This window comes from Esox lucius, chromosome 2, assembly GCF_011004845.1.
Source record: "Esox lucius isolate fEsoLuc1 chromosome 2, fEsoLuc1.pri, whole genome shotgun sequence".
NCBI lineage: Eukaryota > Metazoa > Chordata > Actinopteri > Esociformes > Esocidae > Esox > Esox lucius.
The window spans coordinates 1,376,660-1,394,474 of NC_047570.1; the positions used below are offsets into that span (position 1 = coordinate 1,376,660).

Below are 17,815 nucleotides of genomic sequence, written 5' to 3' on the forward strand. Positions count from 1 at the left end.
CAACAACCTCCTTCCCTCAGTAAGAGCATTGCAGATGGGTCGTTGCTGGGTCTTCCAGCATGACAATGACCCGAAACACACAGCCAGGGCAACTAAGGAGTGGCTCCGTAAGAACCATCTCAAGGTCCTGGAGTGGCCTAGCCAGTCTCCAGACCTGAACCCAATAGAAAATCTTTGGAGGGAGCTGAAAGTCCGTATTGCCCAGCGAAAACACGAAACCTAAAGGATCTGGAGAAGGTCTGTATGGAGGAGTGTGCCAAAATCCCTGCTGCAGTGTGTGCAAACCTGGTCAAGAACTACAGTAATTGCAAACAAAGGTTTCTGTACCAAATATTAAGTTCTGCTTTTCTGATGCATCAAATTCTGTTGCTACAGAAGTTAAATAAATATTAGACTAGCAAGTGGAGCGGTAAGGTTGTTTTTAACGGTTTTGTCAGTGCAATTCATTTATTGCCAACTCCTTTACATGATCTGTACACGATCAGTTGCTTGGACACGGTGGAGGTGGTAACAGCTGGCCACAATTAATTAAGTACAGTTTCAGAATCATGAACTCCTTTTACATTTTGCAATTCGAATAGAACCTAAACATTTTCAAACTAAAATTGAAATCGATACACCTCTATATCAGCATGTCAGTGTATTTTATAAGCCCATTTAGCGTAATTTAGATGACAAAGTAATAATCTCCACTTGAATTAGCCACTGACCAGAACAAATAAGTTGGACAGGGATTTGAGTTCCATGGAGGGGCACGTTTATCCTACTTACTCATAATGATATGCAACTGCAGCACAATGGACAGAAAGCTAATCATTTTAGCATGTATGGCTGCCTAATGCTATGAACTATTAGGCTATTGTCATTCGACGTAACCACCCCATATTTACAGTGACAGTGGAATAAAGTGATTTAACAAGAGTCTTACAAAACACTAATTACAGAAACATGAATACATGGTGAATGAAACTATCAAGGATGTACCATTATGCAGTATGACAGGACGCAGCAACACAAATATACATCGCAAAGCCCAAATCAATGACATGTACCAAAGAAACGTACTCACAACAACAATGCTCCTTCAATGCTGGAAGCCAGGTGTACTTTTCATAGTTGACTGATTGATAGTGCCACACAAATCTTTTCCCTGACTGGGACAGGGCTGCTAGGTGGGGGTTGGTTCCTCACTTCTCGAAAAAGGCTTTGCTAGTAAATCCGCCACAAAATCAATTTATTCTCCTCCATTATGTGTTAAAAAAACAACAGGGCGCAGTAAAAATCTAAACAAAAAACCTCAAGGAAAGCACTACATCTAAAAATCTAAACATCATGAAAAAGTTAAAATAAATCTTATTCCTACCGAAACGTTATTAAATTCTTATTGCAAGTTACGCAGAATGTGTGCGGGAGTTCTTTTGTTTACTTTAATTGACCTTTGGTCTTCTCTATAGGTATGTTAAAGTTTGGTTTCCCAATGGATATAATAATGTGAAAGCTCTATGCAGATCCTATTTATCTTCATTTAACATGACAAACAGCTTTTTACAGGGAAAGCAAAATAATAATAACTGCAAATGAAACACTGGTCAGTTGGTTATTCTCACTCTTTTCAGTCTTTTTTGATTTCCTCTCTGCTTTTAAACCAGTGAAATTAAGAGGATTGGAATTCACTACAACCCCGCTTCTTTTTTAAACTCACAAGAACGTTAATGTGTTTTACTGGTTGTTGTAATTAAAGTCTAACATTTCAGTAAAGTGTAGAGAATGCATTCCAGCAATTTCTATTTAACTCGCCTAGCCATGGAAATGGCTACTGAAATCACGACAACAGTTCAAGACTGTCCAAGTTATTTTGTTACTACAAATCAGGGTAAGAGTTAACTAAGAGCTTACTGCACATTAGCCAGCAGTACATTCGGTAACAAATTGTTTTGTGTTATGGCTATCTACCTCCAGCTAGCTGAGTACCGTTGTTACATACAGTATGCAATATTAAGCACATTGTAGCTAGATAACTAACATTAGTAAAACATTATATAGACATATTTATACTGTACACATACATACCTAGCAAATTAACCACACTATTGACTGTATTTATTCCAGCTTGCTCAACAAAAGGCCCGGGCCTCATCGAGCAAGACAAACTATATTATCTTTATGTTGAACGTTTAACTACAGTACCTATGTTAGATTTGTGCAGTATAAAATTTTATTAGAATTTTTATCATTTGCTAATTGCCAAGATTTACCCCATTTTCATAGCGTGCGGTCGGGGGCCTACACAATACTGCAGGTGAGGATGAATAGTATAGGCTGCATGAAAAGTGAATGTGAATTTATATTACTTTAAAAAAATATATTTCATAGTCAAAAGAAATAAATCAGTGAGTGTCTGGTGGCTCGTGAAATAGAATATTTATCATGCAAATGTATTAAACAAGATTAGTCGTAGGTTGTCTGGATTTTGGGCTTTGGGGGAGGAATCATTTGACGGGAATAACACTACAATAAACACTATACCTAGTTATATAAATTGGTTAACACCTTGTTATAGAGTTTACCCTGGTTAATAACCTGTTAATTACCATTTATCTATAGACATTTATTTGTTAAGCGAAGAGTCATGGCTAAAAAAGAGCCATTTATTGCTTTACTGCATTGATTGAATATGTACATCATCTGCCATAGATGGCTCCAATACTGAAAAAGGAATGTTTTGTCTTTCATATCTCAGAACAGTCCACACAACACTGGTGTGCTGGGATTAGTGGTAAATCAGATTAGTCCAAAATATATTGATGAAAAATGGAGCAGGACTGAATTTGAAGGTAAGAAATAGCCTGACTGCAAACACTAACATTGAATTAAGGATTATAAAGCATATTATAATTGCTAAAACACCACACATGACTTCTCAGATGCAGCTGCAAGCTGATACTGGATACAAAGGGAGAAACATTGTTCATGGACAACCTGGACAAAGCAGCGAAGAGGGACACATCAAACAACGGACACGCGCGGCAAGAGACAGGTTTGTTTATAAATGTGTAGAAAAAAAATACATTTGAGAATGTTCTACATTTGATTGGAAGTGATGTCTAATTTCTCTTACAAAATAAGACCACATCTAAAATGGGTGTATATCCTTTTTTATGTGAAGGTAAAACAGCGGTTTTTATGCAGAAAATGTTGCACATTTGTAAAAAAGATATGCAAATTTGTAATTACTTTTGTATAAAAAATGTACGTAGTGTAACCAACTTGATATTTGGAATCATGCTACACATTAATAACTGTCGCACATGTGGTATTTGCAACATGTCTGCTAAAGTTTCTTTATCGAATAAAGTGAGATACAGGTAACAAGATGAGTGACTCAGAGATAGAAAGGTAATCCAAATTTGAACTTCCAGTCAGATTGGTGAATCGTCTTGTTCAACCATCTTTGGTCGCAGAATCCAGTGGAATGAAAACAAACATGGCTGCACACATAGACAGTAATTAGCCAAAAAAGCTCAACATAACCTTCATAAAGGTGTTTTTTACTGATCGTATTTGTCCATTACAAAATATGCAAGAATCGGAATTCCTTTTTTACACAATCTTTAGTGAAATAGTGAATGAAGGCATTATTAACACACACACACCATTGTCTGTTAGTTAGCATATGTTTTATTGATAAGACAATTGGAGTGATGCTCAGGAAAATAACATCTTAGAAGGTTGCTCTATAATTATTCAGTATACTATTTAACAGTACTACTGCCCTAAATAGTTTCAAAATATAATTTGAACCAGTCGAAATCACAATATTGCTCCATATCTAATAAACAACATGGTGTTATGGGCTGCTGTGATGGCTATTTTAGTTGTCATAATATACAATTCTGCATTTGTCAGTGCATACTGAAATAATGTGCATTAAGAAATCATGCTGAAGGGCCTTTAGTGATATTTTAAAACTTATGTGTGAAAAGGTTTAAATCTCTAATTTGATGCTATAGAAGTAGCGTTGGAAGCATTTTTCACAAATTCTGAATTATGCCTGACTTAATGGGTCCCAACTACAAATATGTTCCTTGGGAGGAGATGGACTTATACAACTCTTTTCAAGATTTTATTTTGAACATGGTGAGCAAGCCAATGTGAGAAACCTCAGTAGCACCACCGTGTCATATCATCTTTGTGAACATATATGCACAGAGTAGAATTATTATACCATTATACGTGAAGATGTGTCTATATATGTGCAAAACCACACCCCTGCACATGTTAATATGTCAATGGCCATGTTAATCAACATACTGGCCTTATTGATATAACTTTTGAAGACCATCGTCCATAGATGCCAAATATGAAGGTACATGACGATCGATATTTAGGTGCCAGAGGAGATGATTTTCAAGTGTTTTTCACAAATTAAAAAAGGCCCACAAACAAAGTTAATGAGTCCCAATGGCAAATATGTTCCTTGTGAGGAGGTGGACTTTTCAAAGCTGTAACTCACATGGGGTGAGTATGGTGAACATGCTAATGTGAAAAAATATATATTATTTCAGTAATTATTTCCATCTGCTCCTATTTAACATATGTACAATATAGAATTATTATACTGTTATCCTTGTAGGAGTTGTGCGCTTCAATGTGCAAAACCACGCCCCTCACATTTTTATTGGTCAATAGCATTCATGTTTTTTGACATACTGGCCTGGCTGATAAAAAATTTGAGGACCTTGCTCCCTAGATGCCAAATATCAAAGTACATGAAGATCGGACATATGGTGCCAGAGGAGTACATTTGTTTGTGTTTTTCTAAAAATCCAAAATGACTTTGAAGGCTGTAATATTTAAGTTCAAGACATACTGTTGATTAGGGTAATTAGCATAAATTATCATTCTCAAGTTAACAAAAGTGTTATCAATGACAGATTTCGTCTAACTCAAACGGTTCAAAATATACAGCCTAGTTGTTCATTAACACTAATTATGCTAATTAGCATACGCAAAATCGATAACTGTTTCATAATTTGCAGTGGGGATAGCTTAAACATTCATTCATTCATCTTCTTCCGCTTCATCCAGGGCCGGGCAGCAGTCTAAGCAGAGAAGCCCAGACTTCCCTCTCCCCAGACACTTCCTCCAGCTCTTCCGGGGGGACACCGAGGCGTTCCCAGGCCAGCCAGGAGACATAGTCCCTCCAGCGTGTCCTAGGTCTTCCCCGGGGTCTCCTCCCGGTGGGAGGATGTCCAAGCCACCTCAGCTGACCCCTCTCGATGTGGAGGAGCAGCGGCTCTACTCCAAGCTCCTCCCGGGTGACCGAGCTTCTCACCCTCTCTCTAAGGGATCGCCCAGCCACCCTGCGGAGAAAGCTCATTTCGGCCGCCTGTATCCGGGATCTTGTCCTTTCTATCATGACCCAAAGCTCATGACCATCGGTGAGAGTAGGAACGTAGATTGACCGGTAATTTGAGAGCTTCGCCTTGAGGCTCAGCTCTTTCTTCACCACAACAGACCGATACATCGACCGCATTACTGCAGAAGCTGCACCGATCCGTCTGTCAATCTTCTGTTCCATCCTTCCCTCACTCGTGAACAAGATCCCTAGATACTTAAACTCCTCCACTTGAGGCAAGCACTCTCCACCAACCTGAAGTGGGCAAGCCACCCTTTTCCGACTGAGGACCATGGCCTCGGATTTGGAGGTACTGATTCTCATCCCCACCGCTTCACACTCGGCTGCAAACCGTCCCAGCGCATGCTGAAGGTCCTGGTTTGAAGGGGCCAACACGACAACATCATCCGCAAAGACGAAATCGTGTGGTCCCCAAACCTGACACCCTCCGGCCCCTGGCTGCGCCTAGAAATTCTGTCCATAAAAATTATGAACAGAACCAGTGACAAAGGGCAGCTCTGCCGGAGTCCAACATGCACTGGGAACAAGTCTGACTTACTGCCGGCAATGCGGATCAAGCTCCTGCTTCGGTCGTATAGGGACCTGACAGCCCTTAGCAAAGGACCCAGGACCCCATATTCCCGAAGCACCCTCCACAGGACGCCGCGAGGGACACAGTCAAATGCCTTCTCCAAATCCACAAAACACATGTGGACTGGTTGGGCAAACTCCCATGAACCCTCCAACACCCCGTAGAGGGTATAGAGCTGGTCCAGTGTTCCACGGCCCGGACGAAAACCACACTGTTCCTCCTGAATCCGAGGTTCTACATATGAAATGAATTGGTTTTGTCTGTAGCTCGAACAGTTCATAGGAATAGAAAAATGTAGGAGGAGATGCGTCTAGAACTTTTGACTTTTTTACCATTCAAGTCTATGAACACTTTTTTCCCATTGAAATACATTGGTGGCTCATTTAAATATTGATACCACCTTATTCTTAGGGTGGCTACTGTAGAAATGATTATGGGTGCAACTTCCGGTGAGATAGCGGAAAGAGCGTTTTCCTAGTAATGCTAATGTTAGCCCCAGCCAGAGTGATAGAGAAAGACAGTTTCTTTCTAAAGAAATGTCAACAATAATTTAACTAACACTGGTTTTTGTTTTAACATATGTTGGCATTATTATTTTTATAAAATGTCATTGCGGAGCTCTGGTACCTGTTTCGCTGTTTGCGGCTGTACTAAAAACCAGACTAAACTAAATTTGTGGCTTCAACAACAGCGTGTTGACCACACACCTGCAACGAAAAGGGATTGTTCTTGTGACAAACAGTACAGTTTCTATCGCCTGCCAACAGATGAGGAATACAACAGAATGTGTCTGTAAAACCTAGCCACGAAGAGATCACCCAAAACCCTGTATGTGAGCTCATTTCATTTTGTGGACAAAAAGCTGATGGAGGTTAAACTTGCATCCTACTTTGTGGTTGGGCTACAAAAGACTTCCACAGAAGAGACGTCAGGTCCTCAAAAGGATTGACAGCAGTGCCAGGAGAACATCAGGTAGGCTATGATTGGAGGTGTAGAGATGACACAGCATTGTAGTGTTTGTTTGGTAACGTTAATGACAACCAGTTAATTCAGTTAGTTCATGGTACGAAGTGCAGGGCAGCCTTAAACAAAAAATAGTTAATGATTATCTGTGTTTAAAAAAATCCAGATAGTAGCCTAACACTAGTTTAAAAAAAACAACTCTCCCCAGATATTTTTATATACATTTTTATATATATAGAAAATTGCCCATTATAAAATAGTTGTTAGTTGCAAACTAATATTACAAAATACATTGAAAAAAATTTAACTATCAAAAGAATCAACACTTCACCTTCCAAAGTATTGCACCAGCATGGCTGCAAGATCGCCCTGGTCCAGCAACACATTGGTACCCAGCTGTTTGTATTTCACCTGACGATGAAACTAAAACCCAGGACCGGTGATGAGGGACTTTAAGGCTCTGAATAGGCTCTATTTCTGCTTTAAGGTAGACAAGGTTGTGTCCCACCTCCTTTATTAAAACGCGATCGACTTTATTGCTGTGGAGGTACTGATAAGACTCCGAGCTTTTCAGGTTATTTATAGCTTCCCCGTCCATAGCAACAGAGTTGATAAAGTAGCTAAATACGCTAGTGTACGTTATCTGAGGACACTTTTTCAGATCGTCCTCCCATCCCTCAATAGTAGAAGGCAGAGGTATAATCACATTGTCCCGTTTGAGGTGTAACAGACTGTGTTCCCACATGTTTTATTTCCCAAACGCTGAAAGACAATTAGCGTACCGCAATGACTGTTTATGACCGTTACCATGGCAATCCCCGGCTCTGGAAGTCATACCCATAATTCACGCAAGGTATCATGGGAGCTAGGAATAAGGTGGATAGTTTAAAAGATATAATAGCTATCAAAAAGATCTGCTCAAGCAACCAGAGTTCGAGCATTTGGGATGTTTGGGAGTTGGTTTCATGTTTATAGATTTTACCATTTAGGCTGTAGAGCTGGAGGAATAATAACTAGAGAAGTACATTTCCTGAAGAACATGTGGTGTGTTTACTAGCTTTTTAAAAAGTATTTATGGGTTGAAATAGTGTTTACCTTTTAAAAGGTTTGGAGTCTTTATTTTCTAAGGTTCAAAAGATACTGTAGGTGAGGTTAATTAGCATAAATTTGCATACACGACACAGTTAAAGCTCATAAAAGTGTTAACAATGACTGATCTCATGTCTGTAGCTCGAACGGTTCAAAATATACAACTTAGTAGTTACTTAACACTAATTATGCTAATTAGCATACATAAAATCGAAAACCATTTCTTAATTTGCAGTGGGGATAGCTTAAACGTGTGAAACAAAGTGGGTTTTGTGTCTGTACCTCGAATCGTTCAAAATATAAAGCCAAGTAGTTAGTAGACACATATTACGCTAATTAGCATATACAAAAATGTTAACTTTCATAATTTGCAGTGGGTGTGACGACTATGCCTTCTGCTGCCACTACGCCCTCTGCTGCCTCTCCTCCCCCTGCAGCAGGCAGGCTCCAGCGTTCGACGTCACCGGTCTTCTGACACCACCGCCCATTTCATTCATGCATTTCACCTGTTGTCTTGTTTAGCGCACCTGGTTCTCATCCTCATCATTCCCCCCAGTATGTTTGTGTGTTATTGTCTCATTTTGCAAAGATCATTGTCAAGCTTCGTCGCTGTCGCTACTCATATTAAAACGCAGCAAATATGTATAGCTTCGTTCTCCTGCTCCTCCTTTCACTCGAGCCACAAAGTATGTTTCACAGTTCAAAAGATACAGCCTAATAACTAATTAATGCTGATTAGCATACGTAAAATGAATAAACATGTAATTTTATGAACAGGGGATAGCGTAAAATGGTGAAACAAAGTTGGATTTGTGTCTGAAGCTTGAACAGTTCAAAAGATACAGGCTAATGGTTAATTAACGGTAATTATAATAATAATAATCATACGTAAAATCCATAATGTTTTCATATTTTGTAGTGGCGATCGCCTAGACGTGTGAAGCAAATTGGTTTTCATGTCTCTAGCACGAACGTTTCATAAGATACAGTCTAACAATTTATAATAGCAAATTATGCTAATTAGCATAAGTAAAATCGCTAAATATTTCATAATTTTAAGTGGGACTAGGTAAACAGCTGAAAGAAAGTTGGTTTCGTGTCCGTGGCTCAAACGGTTCAAAAATACAGCCCAATAGTTAATTAACCCTAATAATGCTAATTAGCATACATAAAACCGATAAACATTTCATAATTTGATGTGGGGATCGCTAAACTGGTGAAACAAAGCTGGTTTCATGTCTGTAGCTCAAATGGTTTCAAAAGATACAGCCTAATAGTTAATTTACGCTAATTAGCATTGGTAAAATCAATAAAGGTTTCATTACATGTACAGGGGTTAGCCTAAACTGGTGAAACAATGTCGGTTTTGTGTCTGTAGCTTGAGCGGTTCAAAAGTTACAGACTAGTAGTTAAATAACACTACACATATAGCATAAATAAAATGAAATGCATTTTCCTAATTTGAAGGAGGGATAGCCTAAACTGGTAAAACACAGTTGGTTAGTGTCTGTAGCTTGTACAGTATGGAGGACCAAACCAGACAAAATTTGAAATAAATGAATTAATAACTAAATGTATCAATAAATATATTTATGCATAAAAATATAATAATAAATGTATTAATCAAATATTATTTCCCGATTTATTTTATTCTTTGATGTCACAGTTCCTCCCGAATCAGCGCTTCCTACAGAGCCTCCCCAGCGCAGGTCCATGACACTATTCATTTCCATTATCATATATTTCTGTATATATTTATTTCTGCATTTATTTATTTTAATATTCTTTTATTTCTGTATTTATTTATTTCCATATTCTATTATTTCTGTATTTATTTCCATATTCTTTTATTTCTGTATTTATTTCCATATTCTTTTATTTCTGTGTGTATTTATTCATGTATTTCCTTGTCCTTAAGCTAATGAGGGGGCGGGACTAACAGTTAGACATAGCAATCAGGCCCAGAGCAGCAGATAGAATCTGACTGTGAAGCCGGAGAGTGCTTTTTACAGTAGATCCTTGGTGCATCCCGATGTTGCCAATCACTATTCCTCGCACATGCATCGATTAAGCAAAGGTGACATGATTAAGGTATCAAAAAACCGAGAGCCACCACGGAATTGGGATATTTTAAGAATACTCACTTGAACTCACTTTTAATAAATTGGGTGAGAAACGATCAGAACAATGTATTTGTGTAGTTTGGTTGACACATTTGATACAACTGGACATTTTAATTGTAAACGTTTATTATCTTAAAATAGCAAAAGATAGGGGAAGGTGTGTGGTAAGAGCGCTGGTATGTGCTGACTGAAACAATAGTGCCGTTCGCTTGCCAGACCCTTTATACTAATAATCTAAATTATTTTGTTTAAGTAGGCAAACGGATTCTAAAATCAACTCCTAATAGGCCTACATTTATACAAATATGAATATGATTATAGTGAAGTTGGCACACCAGTAAAAATAATTATTTTGATTGATTGTAAAATACAATGATAAAATCGCAGCTTTCTGCGGTTTAAACATTTTCAAATTGCAATTTCAATGTGATGTTGATTAATCGTGCGGCCCTACTCTTCAGTTGCACTTCTTATATTGCTCTTGGAATAATGATTAAAAAAATTAAATCTTCGCCTTCAAAATCCCTTATTCAGATTGGAAACATGATTTTGGAATCAAAATATTGTGCAAAAATCATTGTCTATAAAAAATAATTAAGATCAGGTTCAAGTTAATTTGATCAGGCAATTATGTAATTATTGCAACAGCCCTGCTCAGTTCGCAAAAACTGTAATTGGTTCATTATGCTGACTAATTTAAATAAATAAAAAAATGTTGGATCATAGAGTTTGTGTTTTATTGCTTTTTAAATATAGGCTATTATATGGCTATATAAAACATGTCTGGTAGCGGTTTTTTATGGCCATAATTCTCTAATTTTAGATATCTAGTTGATAGCTAGTTGGTAGCCTATTACTTTGACCAGTTAGCCAATAGAAAAACAGAGGGGTTTTTGGAAAGTCAATATAGGCTACAAAAACGGCGTGTCTTTGCGGGTCTCTCACAGGGGATCTGATGGGGATAACGTCTTGATTTGAACACCAGTGCATAGGTCCAAACACAGCGGAGTTCGGGGAAAATACGATCGCTCACGAGTCTGGTCGTCCTATGCACTGGCACTGAAATGAACCAATTTCAGTGTAAGGACTCCTGGGACAGACCTGCAAAGACACGCTGTTCTCGTAGCCTATTCAGTTCGCAAAAATGAGCGTTTTTCCGAAAACTCCTCTTGATTTTTCGATACCTTAATCATGTCACCTATGCTTAAACGATGCATGTGCGAGGAATAGTGATTGGTAACATGGGGATGCGCCAAGGATCTACTTTAAAACAGCACTCACCATCTTCACAGTCAGATTCTATCTGCTGCTCTGGGCTTGATTGCTACATCTGACTGTTAGTCCCGCCCCCTCATTAGCTTAAGGACAAGGAAATACAAAAATAAATACACACAGAAATTAAATACGGAAATAAAATAATATGGAAATAAATATATACAGATTTAAAATAAAAAATAAAAACAGAAATTATCAAGGAATACAATAAATCGGGAAATAATATTTGATTAATACATTTATTATTATATTTTTATACATAAATACATTGCTTTTATTTACCTCTAATTTTGGCAGGTGTGGTCCTCCATAGAACAGTTCAAAAGATACAGCATAATAGTTAATTCACGCTAATTATGCCAAATAGCATAAGTAAAAAAACTTGTCATTATATGAAATTGAAACAGTCTAAACTTTTGAATGAGAATCTGTTTCATGTCTGTAACTCAAACGGTTCAAAAGATACAGCCTAGTAGTTAAATAACACTACGCAAATAGCATACATAAGCATACATTTAGGAGGGATATCCTAAACTGGTAAAACAAGGTTGGTTTGTGTCTGTAGCTAAAACGGTTCAAAAGATACAGCCTAATAACAAATTAATGCTGTTTACGCTAATCAGCCTAATAGTTTATCAACACTAATTATGCTAATTACATTAATTAGCATCTATAAAATCTATAAACGTTTCATCATATAAACCTGTGAAAATAGTTGGTTTCGTCTCTCTAGCCCGAATGTCTCAAGAGTCATTATCAGTTATATCCTAACGATGTACATTAGCAATATTAGCAACTTGTAATATAATTCTTGTTTAGGATAGCCTCAAACCTTTAAAGTTGTTATCAAATGTGGATTGGCCATAAAGCATGAAAATTTGAATTGAAACCTCTGTATTACTTTGGCTCTCATTGAAACACGTAAATTTATGCAAGACTTGAATGTTAATCATTAAAAAAGTAAACATATTATAAAAAATCTAAATATAATCAACTCAAGTTGGGCCAGGGGCCAGACTGAACATCTTAGCGTTGGTTTGGACTTGATAGCTTAAACATTGTAGGAAGAGATGAGTCTAGAATTTTTACTAGGTTCTCATTGAAACACATGTTAACTGCTGAACCACTAATAATAACAGTGAACCGGAACAAACACAATAGGATTTCACCAGTGAACTGCTGAAACCCTAACAATGTACAATGGGACAATGTGAAAGAAATATTACATATTATAAATATAAATGTAAGTGTAATAGTACCTGTGAATGGTACATTAAAATGTACTAATGTACATTGAATGTGCATAGAAAGTCATCAGAGCATTTGAAGTGATCATGTGATCAATATGACCATAAGGTTGATCAATGTTGCTGGTTGAGAATCATTTTGGCTTGGGGGAAAGAAATATGAGTCTGGAAGTGCATGCCCTAATGCTACGGTAACGTCTACCAGACGGCAGCAGTGTGAACAGTCCATAGCCTGGGTGGCTGTAGTCTTTTAAGATGTTTCTGGCTTTCCCAAGGCATCATGTGTGGTAGATGCCTTGCTTGGAGTGGAGTTGGCAACCGATGATGCGCTATGCTGACTTCACCACCCCCCCGAGGGCCTCGAGATCAGCAGTTGAGCAAAAGGATGCTCTCAATGGTGCACCAGTAAAAGTTGGTGACAGTTTTTGCAGACATGCCAATAAGTTTTTACTGCAGAGTCTGCTTGCCTGGACCAGGTGAGGTCATCTTTGATAAACACATGAGGAACTTCAGCACCATCAATTTTTGTGCCGCTATGTGCCGCTTCCTGAAGTCAACGTTACTGTCTCTCATGATACATTTCTAGCCCACCTGCTGCTTTTCCTGCCACTTAATGACTAACATTTTGAGTTGCGTGTTTGCTGCCAGGCCAGGTAGCAGCCTCTGATATAGCATTAATCATGCAGACACCTGCAGATGTCAATGATGATTGTGTCTATTTGTGAAACGTGTTTATTTGTGCAGCACTTACAGCAGTCAGACTCATCGGACCAGTCTCCACAGTCGTCATCGCCGTCGCAGTGGTAAATGTCCAGAATACAGCGTCCGTAGGCACACTGAAACTCTTCAACACTACAGGTGGCCGTCATAACATCAGATGCTACAGAGAGAGGAACAAAGTAAAAGAGAGTGAATTACATATTCTCTTTCTTCCTCTGTCACTTCCCCAAATGTTCCAAATTTTCTGTCTTAAAATATAAAGATAATGTTGCGTTAAAGCCATGTTGTTGTAAGTGTATCTTAGATTAGGAAAGGTTAAAAAATTTAAGGGTTGGGAATAGTTTCATTTGTTAAGTTGAAACTGTTGGAATGTGCATGTGTGCCCACATGCACACTTCCCTTGGTGACAAAGATATGGCTCAGTGTGCACCTGTGTGGTCCTTTGATCCTACTCCAAATCCTATATCCTTACCTTCACAGAAATTTCCCTGAGTAAGATCCCCTTCAGACTGACAGAGAAAAATTGGATGAAGTAAAAATCATGACACTGATAGATAGATCTTGTAAAGATAGGTTATCATTCAGCCTACTAAAAGCTTCTTTGCCACAGGATGGTAGATAATTCAAATCCATGTAAGACAATAGTTGTGAAAGTGTTTGGGGCCAGGGAAACTTTTGGTAATAGCAAACTTACCAGGGTCTCTCTTACGGTGCAGTCCATAAGAATTTGGACGGTGACAACAGTTTTGTTCTTTGGCACTGTACTGTACTGTACTGGCACTGCATGTGGGATTTGAAATGAAACAATGACTAAGAAGTTAAAGTGCAGACTCATTTCACCCACAGTCTGTCCTATTTTAGGGGACAAAAGTAAATGAACTAATTAACATAATATTTTATAAAGTAATCAAATTTAGTACTTGGATAAAGTATGCCTTAAGTGTGCAACCCATAAACATCACAGGACACTTGAGTAACTTCCCTGTTAATGCTCTGCCAGGCCAGTCCTGCAGCCAATTCCAGGTCTTCCTTGTTTCAGGGCATTTTTGCATTCAGTCTTGTATGTAGCAATTGAAACATTTTTTTATTGGTTTCAAGCTGGGTGACTGACTTGGCCAGTCAAAAACATTAAATTTTTATAAATTTTGATATTGCAGTTACATTTTTCCTCCATACCTTCCTCTTGTCATCAGCATGGTACATGCATGTCAATATATCTCTTTAATATACCCCTTTCCAGAACTCTGCAGGCTCTTTTTGGGTCAACCGGTTATCAAGGCTAACTAGCCTCTATAGTTTGGCTGGAAGTGTTCTGTGAATGGTAGTAGCCAATATAACCACGCCTACCACCGGTAGAACTTTCTGATATTTCTTAGTTGTTTTTTCTTCATTATGTTGAGCATCTTTTGGTCATCCATTGCAGAGGTCTTCTATGGTTTAGCAGATCATATGCCATTGCAGAGTTTTCTTCTTCTTAAGGGGATAATTCATTCAAAATTCATATTTTGTTCTCTAAGCCGGTTCAAGAGTTTATGATAGCTTCCTAACATTCTTTGATTCTAGCATACCTTCTGAGTTTACAATTGATTTTATCCTAGTCTGTATTATTACGATATTTTTTGCTCTATTTTTGCTTTATATATTTCTTCATTTGTACTACATAGATGCCGTGTGCCATGTCACAAGAATTTCATTTTGCAGGATGATGCTGTGTTATTTGGTGCAATTGATAGATAATCTTTGAAATTCAGGATATAATTTGGATAAAATTTTGCCTGATCACATCTTGACCACGCTGTTTGCCTGCTCCAGGGGCAATTCTACCCACTCTGCAATTGGGGCAATACCTCTGCCCCTCCCGAGTCATACTGTGGGAGAATCAATAGAGCAACTTCACCAACGAGACTTAGAAATTTTGTGAGAAACATTTTACAGAGCATCATGACCCACGTTCACTAAGAAGAGGACTAAAGATTAATGCAATTCCATCAAGCTACCCAGTTCAACCCGTTGAGACGGCACAGATTGTAAGTAATACTTCCGATTGCTATGTTATAATATACATTTGTTATTATTCACATGTTATAACACACACAAAGTACACATTTCCTCCAAATATTCTTGGCAAGGGTTGGAGATTAAGGGGATTAAAGGGATCACCCCTCCCTTTTAGATGCTGGCAAGCTTCTATTTGGTCAATTCATCATCTGTGGATTATGGTTAGAACAGGTAAGGATGTATCCCACAGGAAATGTTCTTCCTGCTCGTATTCAGAATTTAGAGTCAGACATAATATATAGTGTATGTATTTTACTTTCTCTATAAAGCAAATTTGACTGTCCGGGGTGAATATCAAAGACAAAATAGGTAACTTTTTTTCCCTAACAAACGAATGCTATTGTTTACTGTGATGTATACACTTAATGTTCTTGAAAGAACACATGGATTGAAAAAATTCTCAAAAAAAATGACCGGTAAACACAAAGTACCCAGAAAGTTTATTTGAAATGAGAACATTTCTATTTTATTTAGAGGAATACAGTCATCATGCTCTTTGAGGTAAACAACATCACTTGTCTTTGTTTGGAGAGCTTAAGAGTAGTTGACCACTTGCAATGCAGCATTGCAATAGCGGTACGAACCATTTCCAATCAGGAATTTGGACGATGCTAATAACACTAATTACAGACTGGGACAGAGCTGAATAATGGATTGTTTGAAAAAAATTACCTTATGTGTCTTCAGAATACCAGGCTATGCCACTAATGCCACCTCCCAAATGAACCTCATTAAGAGGTTCATGGAGCGAGGAATGGGAATGCAGACTTGCTCTCCCCACATGACCAAGTGTCCGGTCCAGAGTGGGAGATATGTGGCAAGACCACAGGAAGGCAGGACTTGCACCCTGGTAGTAGCCCCATTCTGCATGTGGAATCAGGGGATCAGATGCATTATTGTGCACCAGGAGGTACTAATTACATGTCCTCATCTCCCTTCATTAGGTGCACCGGAAACAGTGGTGGTGAGCTCACATCTCACCAAGCCGTGTAGGCATCCGACTTCCCCGGTAAAAAATAAGAGGAATGGCCATGAACCTAGGAGATACTACACTCAGAACTCGCACTCCAGCAAAGGAAAAAGCACTTCACTGGTCAAAGAAAAATATTCGTTTTTGCCATTATTGTTCTTACCATAGTTGTAACCTCAGCAGAAGAATATTTATTTAACCGTTTTGTTAAAATATTTCTGTTTTGTGGACCAATGAAAATAAAAACAAAGAAACATCAATAAAATGCTTTTGCTTTTTATTGTAACTAATGCCTCTGTCTCATTATTCCACCTGCTCAAATGGGAGTTTACAACAAAATAGCTGATACTCTCACAATATATAAATATACAAACTTACACTAACACAAATATCCACAGACAGGTCAACTCACGGCAGTTTTCTTCGTCTGATCCGTCCTTGCAGTCAGTGTCTCCGTCACAGTACCAGTGTTCAGCAATGCAGCTCCCATCTGTGCAGCGAAACTCTTTATCGGAACATTTACGCATGTCTGAGGAAGAAGGTAGAAAGAGAGAGAGAGAAAGATTGTGGTAATAAAAGTCAACATATTAAGGCATTAGGGAAAACTAACAACTCAAAAACACATGTATATTGTGAAAGTGAGTATGAGAATTATATGTGGGTGCCTGCATGCATGCATGAATTATTCACCACATTGCTCGTCACTGTTATCCCCACAGTCGTTGTCCCCGTCACAGTGCCACAGGCTGCGGATGCAGTAGCCATTCTGGCAGTGAAACTCATCCTCTTCACACTCTCTCGGAGCTACAGAGATGGAGAGGTCAAAAGAAAGAAAGAAAAATGTATGTCAATCAAATGACAAATCACACAAATCTTATTCATCATTAGTATGATATAATTTGATATGGAAGATCCAGAATTGTGTAGCGGTTTGAGGAGCTTCCTCCATTGCACTGCATCATGGTTTGATTTTCTCCTATTTAGAGGCATAAGCATTGCTTTTTAAGTGTTTTCACATTCAAAATGGCCAAAAAATAATTAAGACAAAGTTAATGAGTCCCAATTGCAGATATGTTCCTTGTGAGGACTAATCTACAGTGGGGAGAACAAGTATTTGATACATGGCCGATTTTGCAGTGTACTCTTCAACTGTGAGTGACGGAATCTAAAACAAAAATTCACAAAATAACATTCTATGATTTTTAAGTAATTAATTTGTATTTTATTGCACAACATAAGTATTTGATTCATCAGAAAAGCAGAACTTAATATTTGGTACAGAAACCTTTGTTTGCAATTGCAGAGCTCATATGTTTCCTGTAGTTCTTGACCAGGTTTGCACACACTGCAGCAGGGATTTTGGCACACTCCTCCATACAG

At 38.2% G+C, this 17,815-nt stretch overlaps 1 protein-coding gene across 7 annotated transcripts in view; it reads right to left on the minus strand.

Moving 5' to 3' along the window:
• Nucleotides 1-17,815, minus strand: part of lrp4 (low density lipoprotein receptor-related protein 4) — a 268,114-nt gene that overhangs the window by 124,620 nt on the left and 125,679 nt on the right. For all 7 annotated transcript variants that reach the window (XM_013132296.4, XM_020044527.3, XM_020044528.3 and 4 more), the window contains exons 4-6: nucleotides 17,126-17,239; nucleotides 16,848-16,964; nucleotides 13,439-13,567 (exon numbers count right to left, since the gene is read on the minus strand). In XM_013132296.4, coding sequence (XP_012987750.2) covers nucleotides 13,439-13,567; nucleotides 16,848-16,964; nucleotides 17,126-17,239 — 360 coding nt within the window. The remainder of the gene's footprint in view (nucleotides 1-13,438; nucleotides 13,568-16,847; nucleotides 16,965-17,125; nucleotides 17,240-17,815) is intronic.